A 20,631-nucleotide genomic window follows, 5' to 3' on the forward strand; every position below is an offset into this window, starting at 1 on the left:
ATGGACCTCTTCGCTTGTGCACACTTAATTATCTAATCACCTGGTGTAGTCTGCAGTAACCAACCCCAACACCTAAGGAGTAACCAGTGCTTAATCCGAGTCAGTGGTTGCAGACGGGGACCATTGGCTCTCATTTTTGTGGACCCACGTTCATTTTTCCTCATCAGACTTTGACCCAGAGCAAGAGACAGAAAAAAACATAAGTCAAAAAAGAGAAATGTCAAAGGGAGAAAACGGAACCTGAAGAAATGAGTTAAATGGGCCAGCATGAGGCTAAATCAAGACTATTCAGCACACCAATATTCGGTAGCACTGCCTGAGGTTTCTGAGCAAAACTTTGGGTTCTGGCACTTAATCATTTACAAATTGAGCATTGTGTTAGAGAGGAAATGAAATGTGAAGTTGTATCACAGACATTAATAGAGACTGTTACAGAGTTATCGGTGGTGAAAGAACAGTCTAGGCTTAAGTTCTACAAAAATGCAAGACAGGTGAAGAGTTTACTGGAAAATAGAGTGCATGATCACCAAGATCTTAGTTAAAGGAAAACCTGTTTTTGCAAGCTTACAGGAATTTATGGTCACAGCACAAAAGCATGTATTCTTTATTCTTGGTAAATTGAAAACGGGACTGAAAGAATGTGAGCAGAAGATAGGGTTAGCCAAATGTACACAGAATCTAATAAGGAGTCTTGGGAGCAGAGTAATAAACCACACATGCATACACATACATACAAAGGAAGCAAATAGAGAAAAGGTTAGGAGTTTGAGGACACGTGATCTGATCTTTTCGTAACAACCTGTACTTAAAAAGACCTTTTGTTAAAAAAAAATTGTTCATGTAAGTATATAAGGAGCTGTCTGCTAACAGTTATTTGAGAACAGTTGTTTACCTGTGTGGGCTAGCTTCTGTCCCTTTCGCGACAGTAAACCTGCTTTTGCCTTGTCAAGAGGAGTCCTGATTTTATTTATTTCAGTTTCCCTACAACAATTGGAGGTACCACTGCCCTAGTATGTATTTTTTAAACAGGGCTTTTCCCTGGCAAGCAGGTAGTTTGCTGGACTTTGCAATTGTATGTGCTGTCACTAGAAGTTATGAAATGAGAGGCAAACATCACTTTGAATTTACACTAAGAAAAGAAAATGACTATTTCTTAAAGCTGAATCAAACTGAAATTCTTTAAAACATGAGGGTACGACTCAAATGACATGTATATTGGTACCTTTAAAGGCTTACCTATTTGACTAGGTGCATGCAGCTACCTCCTCATTTTGTTCCCTCACACATCACGTGTTACTTTTCATTTTGCTGGTAAAAAATAAACCAAACCCTTGCTGTCCTAAACAGCCTAGCTGACAAACTTAGACTTTCGAACACTAACATAGTGACAGTTAATTTTACACTATCTAGCCTTCATCTGTCCGCTAAATGAAGAAAGGTGGGTCCCTTTGAGTCAGAGATATAATCTGAATAATTCTATTTAGATTAAATGTCTTACTTGTGGGACTGTGCACTCCTTTCACTGGTGAGACAGTCTGGCAAGCAAGGTTGGAAGACTGACTTCTAAAGCTGAACAGGCCCACAATGCCAGATTACTTCACTTGGCCGACTGTATGAGCAGCTTGAGTCTCATCAAGCTACTATCAAATAAAAATCATGACTTTAGCAACAATATTTATTTTTATCTTAAACTTGTCCTTGAAGGAAGTAATCTGATGGGTTTTTTTTACTTTCATTCCGAGACTGGTGTGTGACAATGATTGAGGCCAGGGACCCAGGTCTGTTATTTCTATCTTGAAAAACAAGTACAGCGACTGCAAGCGCCTTACTTGACCGCAGTGTCTGGAATGCAGGGCACACACACACAGCTCAGCTGGCAACACATAAACTGCTTTAGCGCAGAAGAAGGCCAGAGCAGAAGATAATTTAAAACAAACATGGGCAATAGTTATGCATTTTAAAATAGAGCAGCACCATTATTGGCCATGCGCATGCTCTTCTTGCCAGCACTCTCTTGCTTGACTGTGCTTGTGAGTTGCTTTGAGCCTATGCGCTAATCCAAATGCAGCTCTACTGATCTTTATTATATTAAATAGATAAGAGCTGTGCTAGGATTGGATGGACAGGGCAACCCAGCGTCCCATTGTTAGAGGGTTGCATTTGCTGCCCCGCCCAGTGCCCTTAAGGCAAAGAGGAATCTTCCTCAGAAGCCTGAAGTGCGCATGTCAGGCTGGCTGATGCCAGAGGCTAGTCAGCGTGTCATCAGCACTCTTAATTACAAAGCGCAGCTGGCACCCCTTGGCAACAGCCACGCCCCCTCCCTCACTGTTATTTGACAACAACGAAAGTAACTGCAGCAGCCCAGTTGGGGTGCAAAGCTCTGCAAACATGTCTTTAACTACTGAAGAAGTTAAGCTCAAGGGGGGGTGGCGGCTCAAAGTAAGAGGGCAACACTCTTTTGACCCTATAGGAGAGCTGTTGTGGCCAAACATGAAACTGTTTTTCAAAGCACAACGTGTTCTTTAAAGGATCCAATGCTGCTTTCAAAAAAGTTAAAAACAGGCAAAACACTAATTTTGACCAGTTAATATAGAACTATGTACTTACATTTCCAATTAAACCTAGGTATATAGGCCCATTTTCTGCAGGAAGTGGTACACTTGCCCCAGCACATGGGGTGATATCCTCGTAGAAAAATGTGATATAATACTTTATCTTGTGATAACAGGCAAGAATGTACCCCATTCCTGTCTAACTATACAGCCCGGTACACTGAACACAAACCCACGTAAGAAAGAAAAAATAAATGAATACACCTGGAAGGCAAACTTTTGAAACTCATTGTTTACGGTAACATTGAGCCTCCCATGACAGTATTTTCATAAACTGATTGATCTTTATGATATGTCAGCACTACATCTGTGCTTTAGTACTATCAATCCATTGTGTCGCCGTCGCAATCGTACTGTTTCAATAGCAATCTCGGTGATGGACCGATCATTAGGCAGACATGGTGTCATGGCACCCTTGTGGCTCAGTCGAACGAGGACAGGGGATCTGAAAACTTACCACAAATGAGAAGCCTGTAATTGTTGCTGTACCAAGGATCTGATATGGGGAATTTCCTTTCTTCTCCTCAATGGTCACCACGATATCGGTAGACTGAGTCACTGCCTGTGTTCCCACTTTTTGAAGGATACAAACCAAGCTGTGTGGGTAGGCAAAACTTAGGATCAATAAATTAGAAGTCATGGCAAGAAAATGCCACAACAAGAAACATCACTCTTGGTAAACAACAAAAAGCAGGAACAACCCTCTCACATGAATTCACCCAATCACAGATTAAGCATGGAAAACAGTGAGAAAACTTACCACTGCCAGTTAAACATTTCCTAACAGTTGGTTTCTATGTTACATATACACAATGCAGAAGTTTCAAGAAAATTCCCTAACAAAGTTGTACAAAGGACAGCAAAAAATTCTATGGATCCCTGTTAAAAGTGAACTTGTTACAATTATGTAGCTGAACTATTTTACCTACACTAAGTCAGTTAACAGGATGTATTACAAGATATTTGCCAATCGACATACTTTGGTGTCATTTAAGCACACTCTTTACTAACTGAGAAGAAATCTCAGTTTGATGTATGTCATACCATGGGAGATCCTTGCTTCAAAACCCCAATGCTGCTGATTTTTAAATCTTGATATCTGTAAGTAATTACAATCCTGTGGTCTTCGATGTCCTCAATGAAATGAGTTGGAGGTCTTTTCCCTGCTGTGGAATACATGATCCAACACATCTCCTCTTCACATACATTTTGTGAAGATTTAATGGCCAGCATGTTAAACCTTGCATGTAGCAGCCTTAGACCAGGGATGAAAATTTGCTAGTGCAGGACTGTTCAATGTTCTTACATGAGCGTCGGATACATGATCTCTTCAGAAGGAACCAAGAGGTTGAATCAAACGGAAACTAAACTTGTGAGGTTGGAGCGTTCACATCCAAGGCAAAACCATTGTAGTCCAGGGAAGAGAATGATCCAGAGAGAGACCAGGGGACGCATTACAGAGAGTGCCAAGAGGCTGCAGTGGGCATAAGCATCCATTTTCTAAGAAACCGAGGCACTGCTGTACTACAGAAGGGGAAGCAAATGATTGTGAGGACCCTTATGTAATACTGATGGCACCACCTCTATCTAACAAGGGTGTTTCCTCATTTGCACGGGGAAATGCTTTGCCTCTGTGCCTGTGTCATGTTTTGGATACAGGTGCAAAGACAAAAAAGCCATCAGGAGGTGCAGTGACTGTGCCACAAAAATGGTGGCTATCAGTGTGCCCTATTGCGGCGGCCACCGCAAGTCTCAAGGGGAGGTGCGCGGGCGGGGGAGGTAAAAAATAATTTACAAATTAACTTACCTTTTTCCGTCGCCGCAGCCTCCACATGCTGCCGCGATCCTCTTCTGGTGTCCCAGCATTCACTGCTGAGACACCATGACAGGCTATACATAGCATGAACGCAGCATCAGGATGACACAAGCCTGGGGTCTGTGCAGTTTCTCCAGTCCGGCTGTGTAAGCAGCCGGGTTGGAGAAATGTAAGTGTACATGTATGTTTGGCCGGCCTCAGACGGCCGACCAAACACATGTGCACTTAGTGCACTCTCCTCTCTTCCCCCCTCCCAGGGCCCCTCCCTGCACTGCTGTGCCAGAAGCAGAAAAATAAAATAATAGAAATCTATTTGTCTATTTTTCTGCTTCTGGCAGAGCCAGTGGGGCGACGCTCCTTCGCCACGGACCCGCCATACATCCCCCTGCAGGCAGATTCAGTCACTCGCTGCACCCACTTACGAGGGGATCTCTAAACATCCCCCTCCACCCCTGCTTGAAGAGGTGGCTTGAACAAGCCTTCAGAATTGATGACTGAATTCACACTATCCCAGCAGAGGAGCTTCCTCCCGTGAAGGACACAGAGGAGGCACTGTACTTCCATTCACAATGCAAGGGCGTCTTAGAGAGTAATCTATTCAGAGACAGAGCACGGATTACAGGGGCAGGAAGAACTCTTCGCTGCAGGGGTGGTCCGACAAGAAGCATCTATGAAAATGGAGACAACGTTTGCCTCCCAGAGCTGGTGATGCCAGCCTCAAATGACAAGGGGACAAGGGGACAAGGAAAACCAAACTTCTCCTTTTAGCTGCAGTCGATCCTCCTACGGCAAGGCTGAGACACTGCAACGTCCATTAACTTCTCCCTTTCTTTTTCAACTCATGCTCAACTGCAGAAATGTCGCATTTCGAACTGGCTACTATGACTTTAAATGAAAATGGCTTTCCTACTGCAACACTCTACATTAGGCCCGCCCTCTTCGTGTGAACGCAGCCCTCATCTACTTCCCCAGCGCTGCCCGCTCACCTCTTGATGTGGCTTTTTTCAGGAATAACGTTGCAAGGCGTCTCTCCCACTATGATTTTGTGTGTATCACGTGAAATTGGAAATTCTGGCAGGGAGGAATACACGGCCCGAGCCTGGAAATCCCGGCCGCACAGAGTCATCTCCGTGTTGGCAGACACAGGTGCTATTTTTGGAAAAAACTGAAAGGCAAAATGCACAGAGTTAGAAATTACATGTAAACAGAGAAAACGGACTTTGCAAACTATAAAAGGAGTGGGAATGAAGTATAAAAAAAACAAATGACATTAGGAAGGGTAAATAGATCAGTGTATCACTCAATCTTGGGTAAAAAGCATATCGTGATAGCAAATCAGCATACAAAGGTTGTGGGCATGTCCACTGCATACTAACGTCAGTGATGACGGGCGAGCAGGTTTCCCGACTCCACGTGGCCGAGCACATGGGCGAGCGCGTGCAGGCGTTCACGCACCAGCCGCACTCCATGAAGGGCGGCGCCCTCAAGCAGCGGCTGCAGGTGAGGAAGTATTCGCAGCCAGGACCCGTCACGCTCACCATCGACAGCTTCCGATCCAGCAAAGACAAGCCAGAATTAAGGCCGGGGGTTGGAAAAGAAAAGAAAAAGGGAAAAGTTGAGTCGCACGAATTTAAGAGGTGAGAAATAGCAGCGTACAGTCAAACGCAAGCACTGCATAACTACTCCAGGGAGTAGGTGGGGCACACGGCCTGTTCATTCATCACCCGTGCAGTATCCCGACCTCTCAGCAGGTCTTACGTTTCTAATGACCATAATAACGGTTTGTTTGTAACGCTTAATGTCAGACGCCTGCTAATAATAACCACTTTTACTATTTCTCAATGTTAGAAACCTATTTACTGACCTCGGAACGCTGGAAGACTGAATCGGAGCTGATGGAATACGAACTAATGACCTACATCGCACAACAACTTGCAAATAACTAACTTAGCCAATCCTTCCTCCTTATATAGAATTCAGTGCCCTCGTGACACTTTGTTACTAAAGACCTCTAACAATACCTCTCATTCTTTTTATCAGCATCCAAATGGACTTGCAATTAGTCTTTCGAACCCCAGCCAATTTGAGAACTGGAGCCAAGTTATAATGGTAAAGAGAGGACATTGTCAAAGTTAAATTTTTTAAATTGTACAAGCAATTTTAACTAAAAGCTTTTCGAATTAAACGTGTTCAACTAAAGCATTTTATGTGTTGGTTGAACGCAAATGTTCTCCCATCCACTCTTTTCCCTTATCTGCCACTCTACGGTTTCAATTTGTCACATTAATGGATCTCAATTCAGGGCATTGAGCCCTGCTTTACGAAAGAGATAGCATCCTTAGGTTTCCATCTCCAAGGCAGGGCTAGCTTGCTTCCCTTACACCCAAACGTTAACCCAAATTTTAACACGAGATGGCGCCAAAGGCAAACAGAAAACGCAGCCCTGCCCTATACCGTACTGCTCAATGGACTTATTGAATAACAGCCAAGTATGTGGGCATTTTAGAATAAATCAGGTATTTGTAACACTACATATAAGCGTTACTGTTAATACTGCACACCGAGTTTAATATAGCGGCCGTTCCCTTTATTTGTTCTTTAAAAACAGCTGTTATCCAACGTAATGGTATGTATGCAGTGTGATGACCTCAGAAGGATGAAAGTCTGAACTGGCCCTTCTATGATTCAAGTATGTGAACTGGAGTCAAGGCCTCTGGAATAATGTGTCAGGTGAGGGCCAAATCTCTTGCAGGCCTGGGAAAGAAAAAGTTAATTATGCAGCCCAGTGCGACATATTTTGTGACAGTATTCATTTTTTGTCATTTTTTACACAAGTCTGCACTAATTGAGCAAATGACTATTAGTTTAACAATTAAACGCAGTATTCATCAACTAAAAGGATACCGGATAACCACTGCAGCGGCCTGCCGCTGTTAAAGAAAATGTGTGGCAGCATTTTAGTAAAACTTGAGCTGTTTGGCTGGAAACAGTTTTTTTGTTTAAATTGTGCAAAATATGAGGTAGACGATGGATTATGTGGCAAATCCATAATTATGCAGAAATGGCTGTACCTGCAGAATCAAATAATTCCAGTGCGCCCCCCCCCCCCCCCCCACACACACACACACAGATTACATCATTGTCCAAGGAGTCTTTCGGGGCACGCCAGCCACAGTGCAGAACCACATTAGGCACTCGGGGGATCAAAGGGAAATACCGTGAAGCTGAGAGGTGATCAAAGATGTAGTTAGGTAAGTAGGAGGAATGGCACAAAAGCTGTTGTAAAATGCAAGCGTAATAATCCTGGAAAAGAGCAAATCGGTCCCCACTTCAGAGTGTAGGCTTACTTCACATCAGTTTCACACCTACACTGATCAGAGAGGCTCCACCCTGAGGTTCGGTTCTGAATATCCTTGACAGAACTACCAACAAGACAGGGTTGTTAATAGTGGGCCCGGGACAGAAGCCATGTTACTTCGTGACAATGAGAAAAGGCTCGAATCCATGAACATGGTGCTGCTGAACTTTGAAGGGCGCATGTGGTGTAGCAAGACTTGTTTTTGTTCCAATTAGGGACATAGCTCCACGTTCGCATTAAGAGACTGTTTATTGCATTAGGGTATAGGGGTGTGAGAGGCCTGCTCCATCCCAGTCTTGGCTGTCTTTTACTACCCAACCGGGGGAGGGTCATCATTTTCGTTGTCTGCATGAGGGCCCATGGTAACCTTGGTAAGCCTGTGTCTGGATCTGCTGCACAATGTGAACCTTGAGGCACCGAGCACCCCAACCCTCTTTCCTGGTGCACAGGGACAAAGAGTGACCCTGTGTTTAAGGGTTCTGCACTCCTTGGCCTTTCCAGGGTGGCTGACAGCAGTGACTAGTTGTCCCTAGTAAAATTGTGTTTCTTTGACCAACAAACTTGGTATCCTCTTCCGGGACCCAATCCAGCTGAGTAAAGCACTCTACATTGTGTTTGTTATGTCTGTCTGCCATCAGGAACCAATTAGGGCTCAAGTCCTGATTAGCGCTTTTGGTGCCCATTGTTTCTCTTCTAGGAGAACTAAAGCTAGATCTGGGTTTCTCCCTCCAGGCCTAGTGGCCTCCTGCTTCCTTTAGAAGGGCCTCTCTGGTGAGCGACGGAACCATTTTCAACAGACAACAACCTTAGCTGCACTGAAGCACAGACTATCCAACTGGGATGAAAGGTCTGATCTCTAGGCGAACTTCTGTCCTTGCCGATGCAGATATACTGTGTCCTTGTAGCTGAAGGAAAAACTCGGGCGCCCCCTAGAGGCCAATTTTGTATTGCCCGAACCTCTCTACCTACTGCTCATAGGCAAATCCACACCTTCCACCCGGTCTGGTGTGATCTGTACCACGTAGGAGCCAACTAGTAATGGGTGGCCTCCATAAGATTTAGTAGGCTGAGTCCCATTACTGTTTGCACGTGCCAGGGACTAACAAAGCTGGCAGCCTGAGCTATTGTCATAGGTAGATACTGTGTGAACATTGAGAAAGGGCTTCGGGGTCTGTCTCTCTCTTATAGGTGCACAGTGTGCATGCAGAAACAGGATATTCGAAGAACATAATACTATGAAGGATAAAACAAACCTGGACCCTTACTCCATTTTTGGGGAAAAAAGCAGTAAAATAAACACTTTCACTACGATTTTACTCCAAGCTTTCTAGGAGGTGCGCATCCCCGCCCCCAACGTTCAGGGACGGAGCTATGCAGATTCAGCACACAATGAAAATATAGTGGAATATGAATTAAGTGCCCCTTCAGAATCACCTTTAAAACCCGTTGACATTTGGCTAACTTATTTGAAAAGTGGCATGTAAAATGCACAATTTCGCTCCTTTTCAAAGCCGTTTCACCCCTAAACCAGTTACTCACCCGTCAAAGTCGAGCTGGGTTACTTACTTAGCTCCAACTCGGCGTTGCTATCAAGTAGACCACCCCCACCATTACTTTTAAAGTACACACGCCCCTAGAGTGTAGGACTGGAATGTGGGTCACGCTGACACTGCCACGTGGGAAGGGCCACTCTGCAGGCCGTTTAGTTTGGATCCGTCATGCCCCGCGGGACCAACTAAAAACATCCCACACACTGGTCTTTTCAACCAGGCCCATCTGGTCGACCAGTTCCGCTCTGAGCCCCCCACACATGCCCCCCCCCCCCCCCACACACTCCACGTGCGAGGGAAGATTAACACTTGACAATGTAGTTCGTTGGTAGACAAAATGTGGATTACAGCCTTGTATTGCAGCAGTAAATAACGAAGTACTGTTGGCATATTCAATTTGTCACTCCTAAACCTATCGACACTTCCGCTTGTAAATATTTAACCCCCAAAACAAAACTAACTTTCGTAAAACGGGAATGTTTGTAAACAGCAAAAGTCAGAAAACTGGCAAAACGGTGAAACAGATAAAAGCGGAAAGCAGGAATCGCGGTGAGGAGGCGAGAATCACATGACAACAGGATCCATTATTGAAAACAAGCGGAGATTCAGAGGATGGGTAAACCTCTCCTCTATGTGGTGAACTTTAAGATTGTGTAACCGGTAAGAAATAATATTAAAATTTGATACAAATGTAGCCCTTCAGTCATTCGGTCTTGGGTGTGCGGCACTGCCATGGATGTTCTGAGTACCGCCGCGGAGAAGGAGGCTTTCCAACTCTGCCCAGAAGCAGATGTCTCAGGACGGCCCTTGGCAGCGTGACGCATCTGGTCTCCGAGCGCACACATGTCGAGTCCAAGAACAAGTGCGTTCCTGTCAGCTCCCACCCATGCAAATGTTTTACAAAACTGGTGACCGCACTGAGCATGACTGCAGTTGATGAACTGACAAATCCAATCATTCTTTTGACCTCAGTGCTGGCAGATGCAGGATACTGGCACATACACAGTGTAAACTCGAAGACTTGATAGGGCCAGGGTATGAGCATATGGTGTCATGGTAACTTCACACTCCTTGAATTGTACAAGAAAAGTTGATTCTGGGATTGAATGATTGACCTGGATAATTTAATCTCCAAGGCATAGATATCTATGGTACCTTCGGCAAATGGAATACTCAAAGTGATGGGCTTTGAGACAGATAGCTTGCCACCCGTAGAAGAGTTTACGAGAAAGGAAAATCAGGAACATAATAACCAACGGCGAAATGGATGACGTGGGGAAGGCCCCCCAGCATCTAGGGCTGGAACCTTCCCTCTCAAGGACACATCTATTCTGGACACCTGCGCAAGGAGAAACGGATTTCCAGTGCTTAATTTGTGCTTGTTGTTTCCGGTGCTGTGAGGGCCGGGGGTTGTTCTGCCTCACGAATTTGCTGCGAGCAAAAGACACATATGGGAAAGACGGAAGAAGGAAAAACTAAAAAGCGTCATAAAGGGAGAAGGCAGAAAGTTGCAGGATGAGCTGAAGGGGCAGGGAGTGGCCGTTAATGGATTGAAGAGGCCCGAGATGGTTTCAGGATTACGCTGCCTCAGTATTCAGTGCTGGCAGATTTAACGACAGCCGCCTCGTGTTTAAGAGAAGGGCTTTGAGCACCGGCACCTCTATTTACAAATTAAGCACTGCGGTTTCAATAAAACTGCCTTTCTGAGCTAACTGAGAAGCAAAACATTGGAGGAGTCACCTTTGCCCTATTCCCCAAATCTTGCTTGCACTATGAAACCCACATGCATTGGTGAGATTATACAACTGTGACAGCAACACACTTAAACTCCACACACATTGTTCATGCAGCCCTACAAACGTTTAGATAAAACCACCTCCTTACCAAGGTGCATTGATTTCTAAAGTTTGGATCAACGGCTGGGGGTTCCATCTCCACTAACACTATCTGGACACATACGCAATATAGACGTAGTCGACTGCACGTCCTACTGGGTGCTTCGCAGTCTTAAAATAGAGCAGTTCCTACAGCACAGCTGCAGTAATATTTTCCTTAGGTTATTTTTTATGATTGAAATAAGAAGTGTTGCTGGGAATGCATGGGGAAATATTACAAAAGAGTGCTCAGATATCCTGCTGTGGTGCATATTTTGAATGAAATGATGTCAGGAGTCACCACATCAAACCCACTACATCAGAAGTCACTCCAGTGTGAGTACCACTACATCAGAGGGGTCCTTTAAATAGCCGATGACTTTTTATATCGGTACATTTTGTATACATCATATATGCCATGAATAAACCATATGTGCTAAGTGTTATTTGCCATTATTGAGGGTGGGCAAGGGCCAGGACTTGTGTGAAGCATGCACAGTTTATGCCATAGCACTTTTTCATGTGTATTTCTTTTAAATAATGTATTTAACCAAAACCAGGATTAATGAGATTAAATCTGTACAATAAGGAAACAATCACATTGCAGAAGTTTCCTGACCTTGGTTTCCCTAAGTACATTTATTGTTACATGCAGTAAAAAAAGTAAATCGGTGTTTTTGTTGTTTTGAGGCATTATTCACACATTTGACCTGTAAACAGTAATAAGTTACCTGAATGTGCCTTAATTAATACAGTTACTCTAACACAAACACATCTTTTGTATTTTAAGTTATTATATGATGTAAACAAAGATTTGTTTTATGTTTAATGTTTAATTTTTTTATGTATGTTTTACAATTAATACTTTTAATTATTTTTCTTTGTTGCAGTGTTAAACTGTTTACCAACCTTTCAATTTTATAGCCTCAAAAATGATTTCTAAATATCGGAAACCTTTTTTAAAAGGCCTCTATTAATACAGTTTCTCAACCCAACCCCTACTTTATTTCTAGACGCGTTTCTTTCATTTATTTAAATGTGTTTGTAGATTTATCTTTATAAATTGCACTCCACTGCCTCATTCAACAACCATGCAGACCATTACTTGCACACTAAATGCAATGCTGACGACCCAACCCTTCATGTGATTGACACGTTTGCAAACGCCATAAATAATCTTGCAGATCAGATTACATATCACATTGCTATTGAAACTATCACTGATACGATTATGAATGCAGAATCATTTACTGGTTTGCGTGTGTGTTGTTACCCAATGTAACTGTGATTCTACATGATGCTCTTTACTAGAATTAATATTGTGAGATCATTAGCATTGCATTTGGTGTGCGATTTGCACTTGCCCAGCTGTTGTGCAGGTTATAGACTGCGGAGGTAACCATTACTGCCGAATATCAGTGTTTAATCTTTATTTTGTAACTATAACTTCACTTTCAGTGATTTTTAAAAAAATAATATCAGAGTATTTTGTCTATGTTAACATGTTATAATTATTCCTAACAGTATTCTTCACCTTAACTGTAGCTTTTCCAGTGATTTTTTTTGTTAGATGATTCACTACATTCAAATTCATGGAAATTATGTTCACCTGTAATGTCCACATCCTTCGTCCATGGACATTGGAAGTTTGGCTACAGGACTTGGACTACAGTCAGACCCAGCTCCCAACCCACAATGGCAGCCAACAGTCAGGGGGTGCAGAACCTCTGAGCAGCCAGGCCCTTTTCTTAGGGCTGGATTGGGAACCCCAGTGCGGGTTCATAAATCCTTAGTAACTTGTGAACCCTTCATGAGCCACCCGCCAGGTTCATAAACCTAGTCCACCGGGAGGTCAATCAAGCACCCAAGATCCCTTGATCTGGTTTGCGGACCCTATCTCAAAGTCTGCAAAACTCAGAGCCTTGCTGGAAGCCCATACACAGTGGCTAAGAGCATGATTTTGTGTTTGCCGGGCAGAGGTAAGTCTGTTGGTATGGCAGAGGACTTTAGTCCCACCATGCCAAGGGTCCTCTACTTGCTAAATTTAGAGTTGTCTGCCAGCTCTGTGGACAACTCAAATCATTGGCATCATGGTGGTTCCCGAGAGTGTTATAAAAGTTCAAACATGACGGCCACCTGTCAAAATATTTTCAAAAGTGGGAGTTTGTAATTGAAAAATGTGAAATTAATGGCCCTAACTCGACGGGAGTTCTCTCATGGTGAGCCTTGCGTTGCTGTAGTAAAAAATATGTATAACACTGTCCAGTCTAAATCGGGCAACCAATATTATATATAAAGATCTGGAGGCCCGTTCTCTGCCGTGCTGTCAGAACACTAGATCTGCAACAAAGCCCGAGTAGCTGACATAGTTAAGGTCCCTCACCTGTAAATCAAGTGGGCGGACTCTGTAGCTGTTGTGACAAAGTATCCACTCCGCCAAACTAAATCAGGCCCAAGTCTGCAAAAAGTTTTCACATTTCAAATTCAAAATGACATTTTTGTAGGTGATCGTTTTACAGTAGAAGTGCTCTTACCTTGGGGGGTGCTTAGGCTAAAGACTGGGGGCTCCCTGTCTAGGTTCAAATATGTACAGCTCTGATCTTGGTATGCGAGCGCCTATTCGGAGGTTGGCGGTGCTTGGGAGGTTGAAGCACTTTTAGACATGCAGCCCATAAGTAGGAGGTTTTTCGTGGTATTCGAAGCTTTTGGAGGCGGATGAAAGGTTGGGGGCACTGAATGGGGCATGGAGGAGAATGATCCCAGAAGCTGCACACCCTTTTCTATAAAAGTGCTGTATTCCACAGTCAAACCAGCCAATAACAAAAAAATAACACTTTTTTACCATTAATAGACTGTGTACTGGACATCTCAGAGGATTGCAAGATTTGTGAGAGTTCCGATACCAAGTTGTAAAAGATGTGGTCACCCCGAAGCGAATGACGAACATATGTTTGCGACCTGTCCTGTGATCAGTGAGTTTTGGAATAACGTGTGTGGTACTATAGCCGATATCGTAGGACTCAGAATAGTGTTATGTCCCATATCGGCGTTGCTGGGAGTTGATATTGAATCATAGAGTCTTCTGGGCAGGTTGCAGCAGTGCTTACTATTCCCTCTACAGCTCCTTGAGAGACGAAAGATCTGCAAACGATGGTTAGACCCTACGGCTCACTGCTTGGAAGATTGGCTTAGAGCTTTACATTGAACATGCAGGATGGACATCGGCTGCACCTTAGGTAGAGCAGATTCTATTTGGACTGATTATTTGAGATGGAGTGATGCCTCGGAATCGAAAAACTGAGCAGTGCTATAGTTACACTGAAGAGCCAATATCACATTATATGAGCACATAAGCCCTGGTTGGTGTGGCTGGGCCACTACTTATGCATCAGGTGTGAGGTAGGTATTCATGTTCATCACCTGGTTTTGCAGTAGCTTCTGGTGAGAGGAGGACAAAAATAAATCAAAAAAAGGAATTTTGGTTCTAAAATTTAAAATAAAAAACTGAACTAAATTAGATCAATCTTGTCATGAAAACAGATCCTCACTCAATGATGTGCCTTCGACTCGTTTGGTGTAAATCTATTCAGTAGTTTATGAAATTAGTGTTTAAATAACCTGTCGGGGCAGGCTCCAATGGGTTAATAACGGAGATAAACGTAGAACAGTTGCACATTAATTTTAAAAATATTCAAATCTGAATGGAGCATTTTATCCTGTCGCCCATTTCGGTCCACAAACCAAGAGCAGGAACGCAAAGCACTCCGACTGACTGCTTGCAGTCCACAGAAAAAAACTGTAGACATCACTGGAGGACTCAGGCGCTTGATCAGATGAAAAATAAAGGCTGTGTACAGTGAGGGATCGGCAGCCCACACCAGGTTGGCCACAGGGCCTGGCCAAAGGCATTTGGCTTGAAAGCTGTAGTTTACAAGGTGTTGAGCAAGGTATGTATGGACTGTGGAGCTAACCATGACTTGCAAAGGTTCAGTGTTTTCGGTTTCAATTCATATCCCTAACTTGCTTTAACTGTGCTTTTTAAGTGAATTGCTGCTGTCTTTTTAAACATTCTATGGAATGCTTTAATCAAAGCTAACCTTGATTTTTCTTTAACCTTTTTTATTTAATCGAATATGTGTTTATATACACAAACAAATATTGTGATAAATCAGAGTTCAATGATTCCAGGGCAATCAGAGGTACTGGGCCCCAAATACAACAGCTGGTTGTAGATTGGAATACTGTGCAGGGAATATAGAGTTACCACAATAATATAGCCAAAATAACAAGACCCCAACATATTGAGGAGGTAAGTACATGCTGGATAAGTGCAGATTTACTATTCTTACCTCCACTTCTACGTAAGTTGACGATATAGATTAAGGTACATAAATGCAGAGATCAGTATTACCTGTTGATATTTAAATTTACACTGCATCCCCAATGCTGGTGGCATCTTTCACAGCACACCAGCAAACCCTTATCCCTGGAAATGCTAGCCCCCCTAGGCACCAAATACAACCTGATGGATGCATTATAAAAATCAGTACCATTGGCTTTATCAGGGTTTTGCCATACAATTAAAAGCAGAATGCATTTCAATCTGAAGCATTTCAAGGCTGCATCAAGATTAGGCATAGGTTTCAACTTTCAATGACATCAGACATGTACAGTGATTTTACTTTCATTTTGCACATACCATACAAGCGCAATAGAACAGTGAATGTTTAATGCCAGGGTCTTACTTTACATTAACCACTATTGGCTAGCAATCTCGGAGAACCTAACAACAAAGCTCCATGCATGCCAGCATATCTGGAGAAATGACCAGGCCCATGAAGTGGTTGCCAGCAGAGGAAAGCTATACCAGACTCATTCTTTATCCACTCGGGCAACTTAAGGTGGCAAACCAAAATAAAGCTGGCTGGGGTGTACAAGAGGCAAAACAAAAATTGCTGATTTGGATGTACAGATGGCCCACAGTGGACACCTCCGCAGATGACTCTTTTCCAGTGCACTGTGTGCCAAATTTACACATTTTAACAAACCAACAAAAGGGTTACAGGGCAAGCCGGCCTATGGAAACTTTCCTTTCTCTTTCGTCTGTAGCACACCTGCTGGCACATTTACTTTTTCAGATAGCTTTTTTAAAAGGAGCAGGTGCCACTGCAATCATATCCACATGGAAGCCCAAGCCCCAGGGCTTAGGTTGGATGCCCGCCACACTCATTATGCCAGTCAAGGGAGCCAGCTTCTTTCTCAACACTTGGCTGCCTTCTGATGCTCCTACGCCAAGCTACAGAGCACAAGAACAAGATGGAGATTAAGGATGGCCTGGGGAGCAGTGCCCAGCCCTTTCTTGAGCTTTAACTTTTTCCCTGTCACTGGCAGATGTAGCTCACACTTAGGCCTGTCTCCCTTTGTCTTCCTAGTCAGCTTAGATCCGAACCCAAGTGGGCTGGGGGGGAGAGGAGACCAGGCGCAGAACTGATTAAAAGTGACCAGAAGAGAGGATGTTGCCTATTATCCTAAACATACCTCTTGGTGGGCAATGGGAACTCTGACCAGGGGAAGAAGGGTTCTGCCATGTCGGATGTAGGTAGCAAGAGGTAATGTGGGAAAGCTCACAATTATAACACACAGGAGGTGCTGTAAAAGTGAGTAGGTTCATACCTAGGACTTTTTATCCTATATATTAGGAGTGGTCAGGAGTTTCCCAGCCCACAGGTTGCCACTGGCTACAAACGTACTTAAGTTTAATGTTTTCCCCTCCAACACCTTCCTGCTTATTCCTATCGCTCTGAAAATTTTGACATTTCATATCTTCAAACAATAATGCAACATTTGAGGCCTAGTGTTATCAAGTCTTTCGCAAATTATTTGATTTCTAGGCAGGACCAAATAATTGTATATCCTGATTTACACTTCTTGTAAAGGTTCTCTTCAATTAAGAGATGTTGAGTTGGAGATCTGCGCAATGCTAAATGCTACTACTCTACTAATGATTCAGAGGCAGCGAGAGATGCAGGGTGTGGAAGAAGATATTCTCTGCCACTTCATAAACCTTGTTTAAATGTACAGTTGCTGCACAGTGCAATTATATTCCCAAAGGCTTGTTTACGGTCTACCCCACTGGTTCCTAACCTGTGGTGCAGGGAACCTAGGGTTCTGCGGTACCTACTCAGGGGTCCACGACTGCTTAGAAACTTTAATCATTTTGACAGCTGAATACAGTGTATATAAATAAAGGCACAAAATGAAAAATGAAAATTTTAAAACCTTCTGAAAATATGAAGGAATTTGAAGTTGGAGACTAAAAATTAAGTTGGTATACACTGATTCGTGGGAGCAGTGCAAGTGCACCCAACAGAATATAGTATGGACGTTGGCTGGCCTCTACTGAATTTAGAAAAGCTCCAACATTCCCACTAAAATTTTGATTTTGCTTATATTTGTTTAATAGTTAAATTATTTAATCATTTGTGTTTATTTGATGAATGTTTTTTTTTCTGTATTTTTTGTGTGAATTGTTTTGTGGTTCAAATCATTGAAATTCCATATACCGGTGACCCCGCATCCCATTAATGACTCACTGGGGTCCCTGAATTTCAGTAATAATTAAGCGGGGTTCACAAAAGTCAAAAGGTTAAGAACAACTAGCCTAGACAGTCATATGAACCTAGCATCAGCGGAAGAGAGGTGGGCCAACACAACATGCAAAAAAGGCAGGTGCAAGAAAACATCTTAATAATGGCACTGAAATGTCCTAAATACAGGCATATAGTCCTTTTCTCTCACACTTCACTTTTATGCCGCCCACCGTCCCAAACATCTTCTCAATCCTTTTCAGACCTTGTTTCCAGTGACAAACAGGAGCGAGTCCCCCAGCTGGCTGACGTCCGGCGACACTGGCTGTCCCTCAGCCAGGGAAAAGTTGGTTAGGGTCATGCTGTTGCTGTTCCTCTGAAGGGACACCTAGGCAAGCAGATCACGTGGTTAGTAAAGAATTTACAAAGCCAGTAGGTCTGACATATATTGTGTGTGCACTTTGTGTGTCTTTTCTTCTTTCACGACCCCACTCCATCACTCTGGGTCCACAAACCCAACTCTGCATTACAAAATACTTTCACTCAATGGCTGGGTGCCATGCTCCTGCATTTATTTTAACTATTGTTTCAGACAGAAACTAGACTCCCAAAATATCCTCCTTCTGAGGAAAATGATCTTGCCCGTATGAATGCAAGCCACTACGGCTATTCAGATCGCTGGGCATCAGAAATGCATATAGCTTGCGCAAGGATCAGATATTCACTACCATGCTCGGTCTTGTTCTCAAGGCCCTGCCATTTTCTGGAATTAGGTTCTTGGCTATGCTATTTCCTATTCATGAATTTGGATACTCATCCAGATTCCCTTTTATCTAACCTTCTCAAACTGTAGCCAAATCATCTGTCTCACAATTGCCCAAGGTTGCAATCAATAAGATGGCAAGGAATGGTACCCAAGTTGTGAGGGTTTGACCCTCATCTGTCCCTCACAGGTCAAGCAAATGGACATGGACCTCTATACATGGAATTGTAGCTTGGTAACTGTCTGAGGGGTAGGTCTGAGCAGGGGCGCAGTTATCAATAGTTCAGCAGATGCAGTGACACAAGGTCCCAGGAGTGACCATTCCAACCCAATTTGTGCTGTTCTTTTTACTACAAAACCAATGGGGTGGATGGGTCGATTTGCTTCCATCCATTAGGGCCCATGACCTCCAAGCTTCTGCGTCTCAGACAGCTAACTCTGCATGATTTCAAAGTAAAATCCCACTTGGGCCCTGCCTCACCCACATGTATTGGTGTCCTAGATATAGTGACCTTCCATGTGTCAGTCTCTGGGTTCTGGAACATCCTCTTCCTCTAGACACTCTTTTCTGAGACTGTTAGTACAGGATCAGGTCTCAAGGCAAATTACCTGCCGGTGTATCAATCTAACCTAGTGTTGTCATATTCAGTTCTTGCTGTTCCCTAGAGTGCTGTCTATTCAATGTTTAGTAGAGTCTCTCCAAGTCTGGACTCCTCGAGTAGATAGTACTGCTAAATCATTCCTGCCAAGCCCAATGATCCAGCGTCCTGCTTGTCTGCTTTGCTCAGAAGTCCCTCAAAACTATCTAGACGATCCGGCTGAAACCATTTGAACATTCTTAGCTCTATCAGACCTACTCAGCAGTGTAGCACACAATAAATTGGATAACAGCAAGCACAGTCACACACACCATTCTCAGCCCATGAACGGACTGCCTGCGCTCCTTTGTGCCTATCTCAGCCGAGGAACACTTATTCAATCCCTACAGTATGAATATGATTAAATGAGGCATGAATTATCTGCCAAAACTGCCTAAGTGTCTCATACAAAGCATGCCCCCACTTTATCTTCCAAGTTGTCCTCCATCCTCCTCACTGTGCATCATTTCTACTTCTCTAGATCCTTTCCGAATCTATGGTTTGTCCCTCCTCTATGCCCCTCCATTCACTGTACTGTCTTAGTTTCTCTGTGCCCCATTTATCACTTTTAATCCATTTTAGTCCTCGTTTCCTTCTCTATATGCACTTTCGTCTTTTGCTTCTTCCGTATGTATGTGCCCTTCTCTGTGACGTTGGTACAGATGGACCACAACAGATGAAGAAGGCATGCAGTCAAGCTATGCACAGCAGCACAATTCTTACATAGGATAGAAGATGTTTATCCAAGCACTCAGGGGCTAATTTAACACAGTGAAGTGCTCCAGTCATCCGTGTTGTCAGTGGGAAATTGGTACAGATGGACCACAAGAGATGAAGACAAAACGATGATATTTTTTCCATAAATAGCCACAGCTGCCATCCAGCAATCCTTCAATCGTCTAGCCATTCTCCCCAGCACTTTTGCCTGATCCCTTCTCAAGTTTCCACTGTGACATCAGGCTCCTCCACACACAGCAATGCATATTCTACATGTTCCCGCTATGCCATAACTAAGACACAGTACCACACCTTCCCTCCAACCTGTCTTTGCCTTGTTCCCCCTCTGGGTCTTTGTGACAATTATTTTTCTGTGAACCCCCAGAATCTCGGTGCCTCTTCTGTGCCTCCATCATCATCCCATATGCTCCTCATGTGTTTCTGGGCTCCCCTATGTGTCTCCATTCCTCGCGCCTCTTCTCTGACAAGCTCAATCTCGGTCCTCTTCAGATCACTATACCTCCTCCATGGACTTTGTGTGTCCCTCTAAAAATCTTCTACATAATCCTCCTTGTTAGGCCTCCAGAGGACTGCATTTGCAGCAACTGCAGAGTTGACACCCAGGCTATCAGAGTACCCTAGTATGAAGAAAGGGCGGCTGCTCATTTTCCTTCTCCCAGACGGCAGATACGCCTCTTTTTAGGTCTGTGCTAAAA

The 20,631-nt window shown here is 43.6% G+C and overlaps 1 protein-coding gene across 1 annotated transcript in view; it reads right to left on the reverse strand.

Moving 5' to 3' along the window:
• The window catches only part of MST1R (macrophage stimulating 1 receptor), a 352,783-nt gene that overhangs the window by 144,648 nt on the left and 187,504 nt on the right, over positions 1–20,631 (reverse strand). Inside the window, exons 4-7 of the mRNA XM_069206831.1 lie at positions 18,063–18,185; positions 5,805–5,975; positions 5,415–5,593; positions 3,070–3,208 (exon numbers count right to left, since the gene is read on the reverse strand). Coding sequence (XP_069062932.1) covers positions 3,070–3,208; positions 5,415–5,593; positions 5,805–5,975; positions 18,063–18,185 — 612 coding nt within the window. The remainder of the gene's footprint in view (positions 1–3,069; positions 3,209–5,414; positions 5,594–5,804; positions 5,976–18,062; positions 18,186–20,631) is intronic.

The sequence above is a fragment of the Pleurodeles waltl genome, chromosome 9, assembly GCF_031143425.1.
Source record: "Pleurodeles waltl isolate 20211129_DDA chromosome 9, aPleWal1.hap1.20221129, whole genome shotgun sequence".
Classification (NCBI taxonomy): Eukaryota; Metazoa; Chordata; class Amphibia; order Caudata; family Salamandridae; genus Pleurodeles; species Pleurodeles waltl.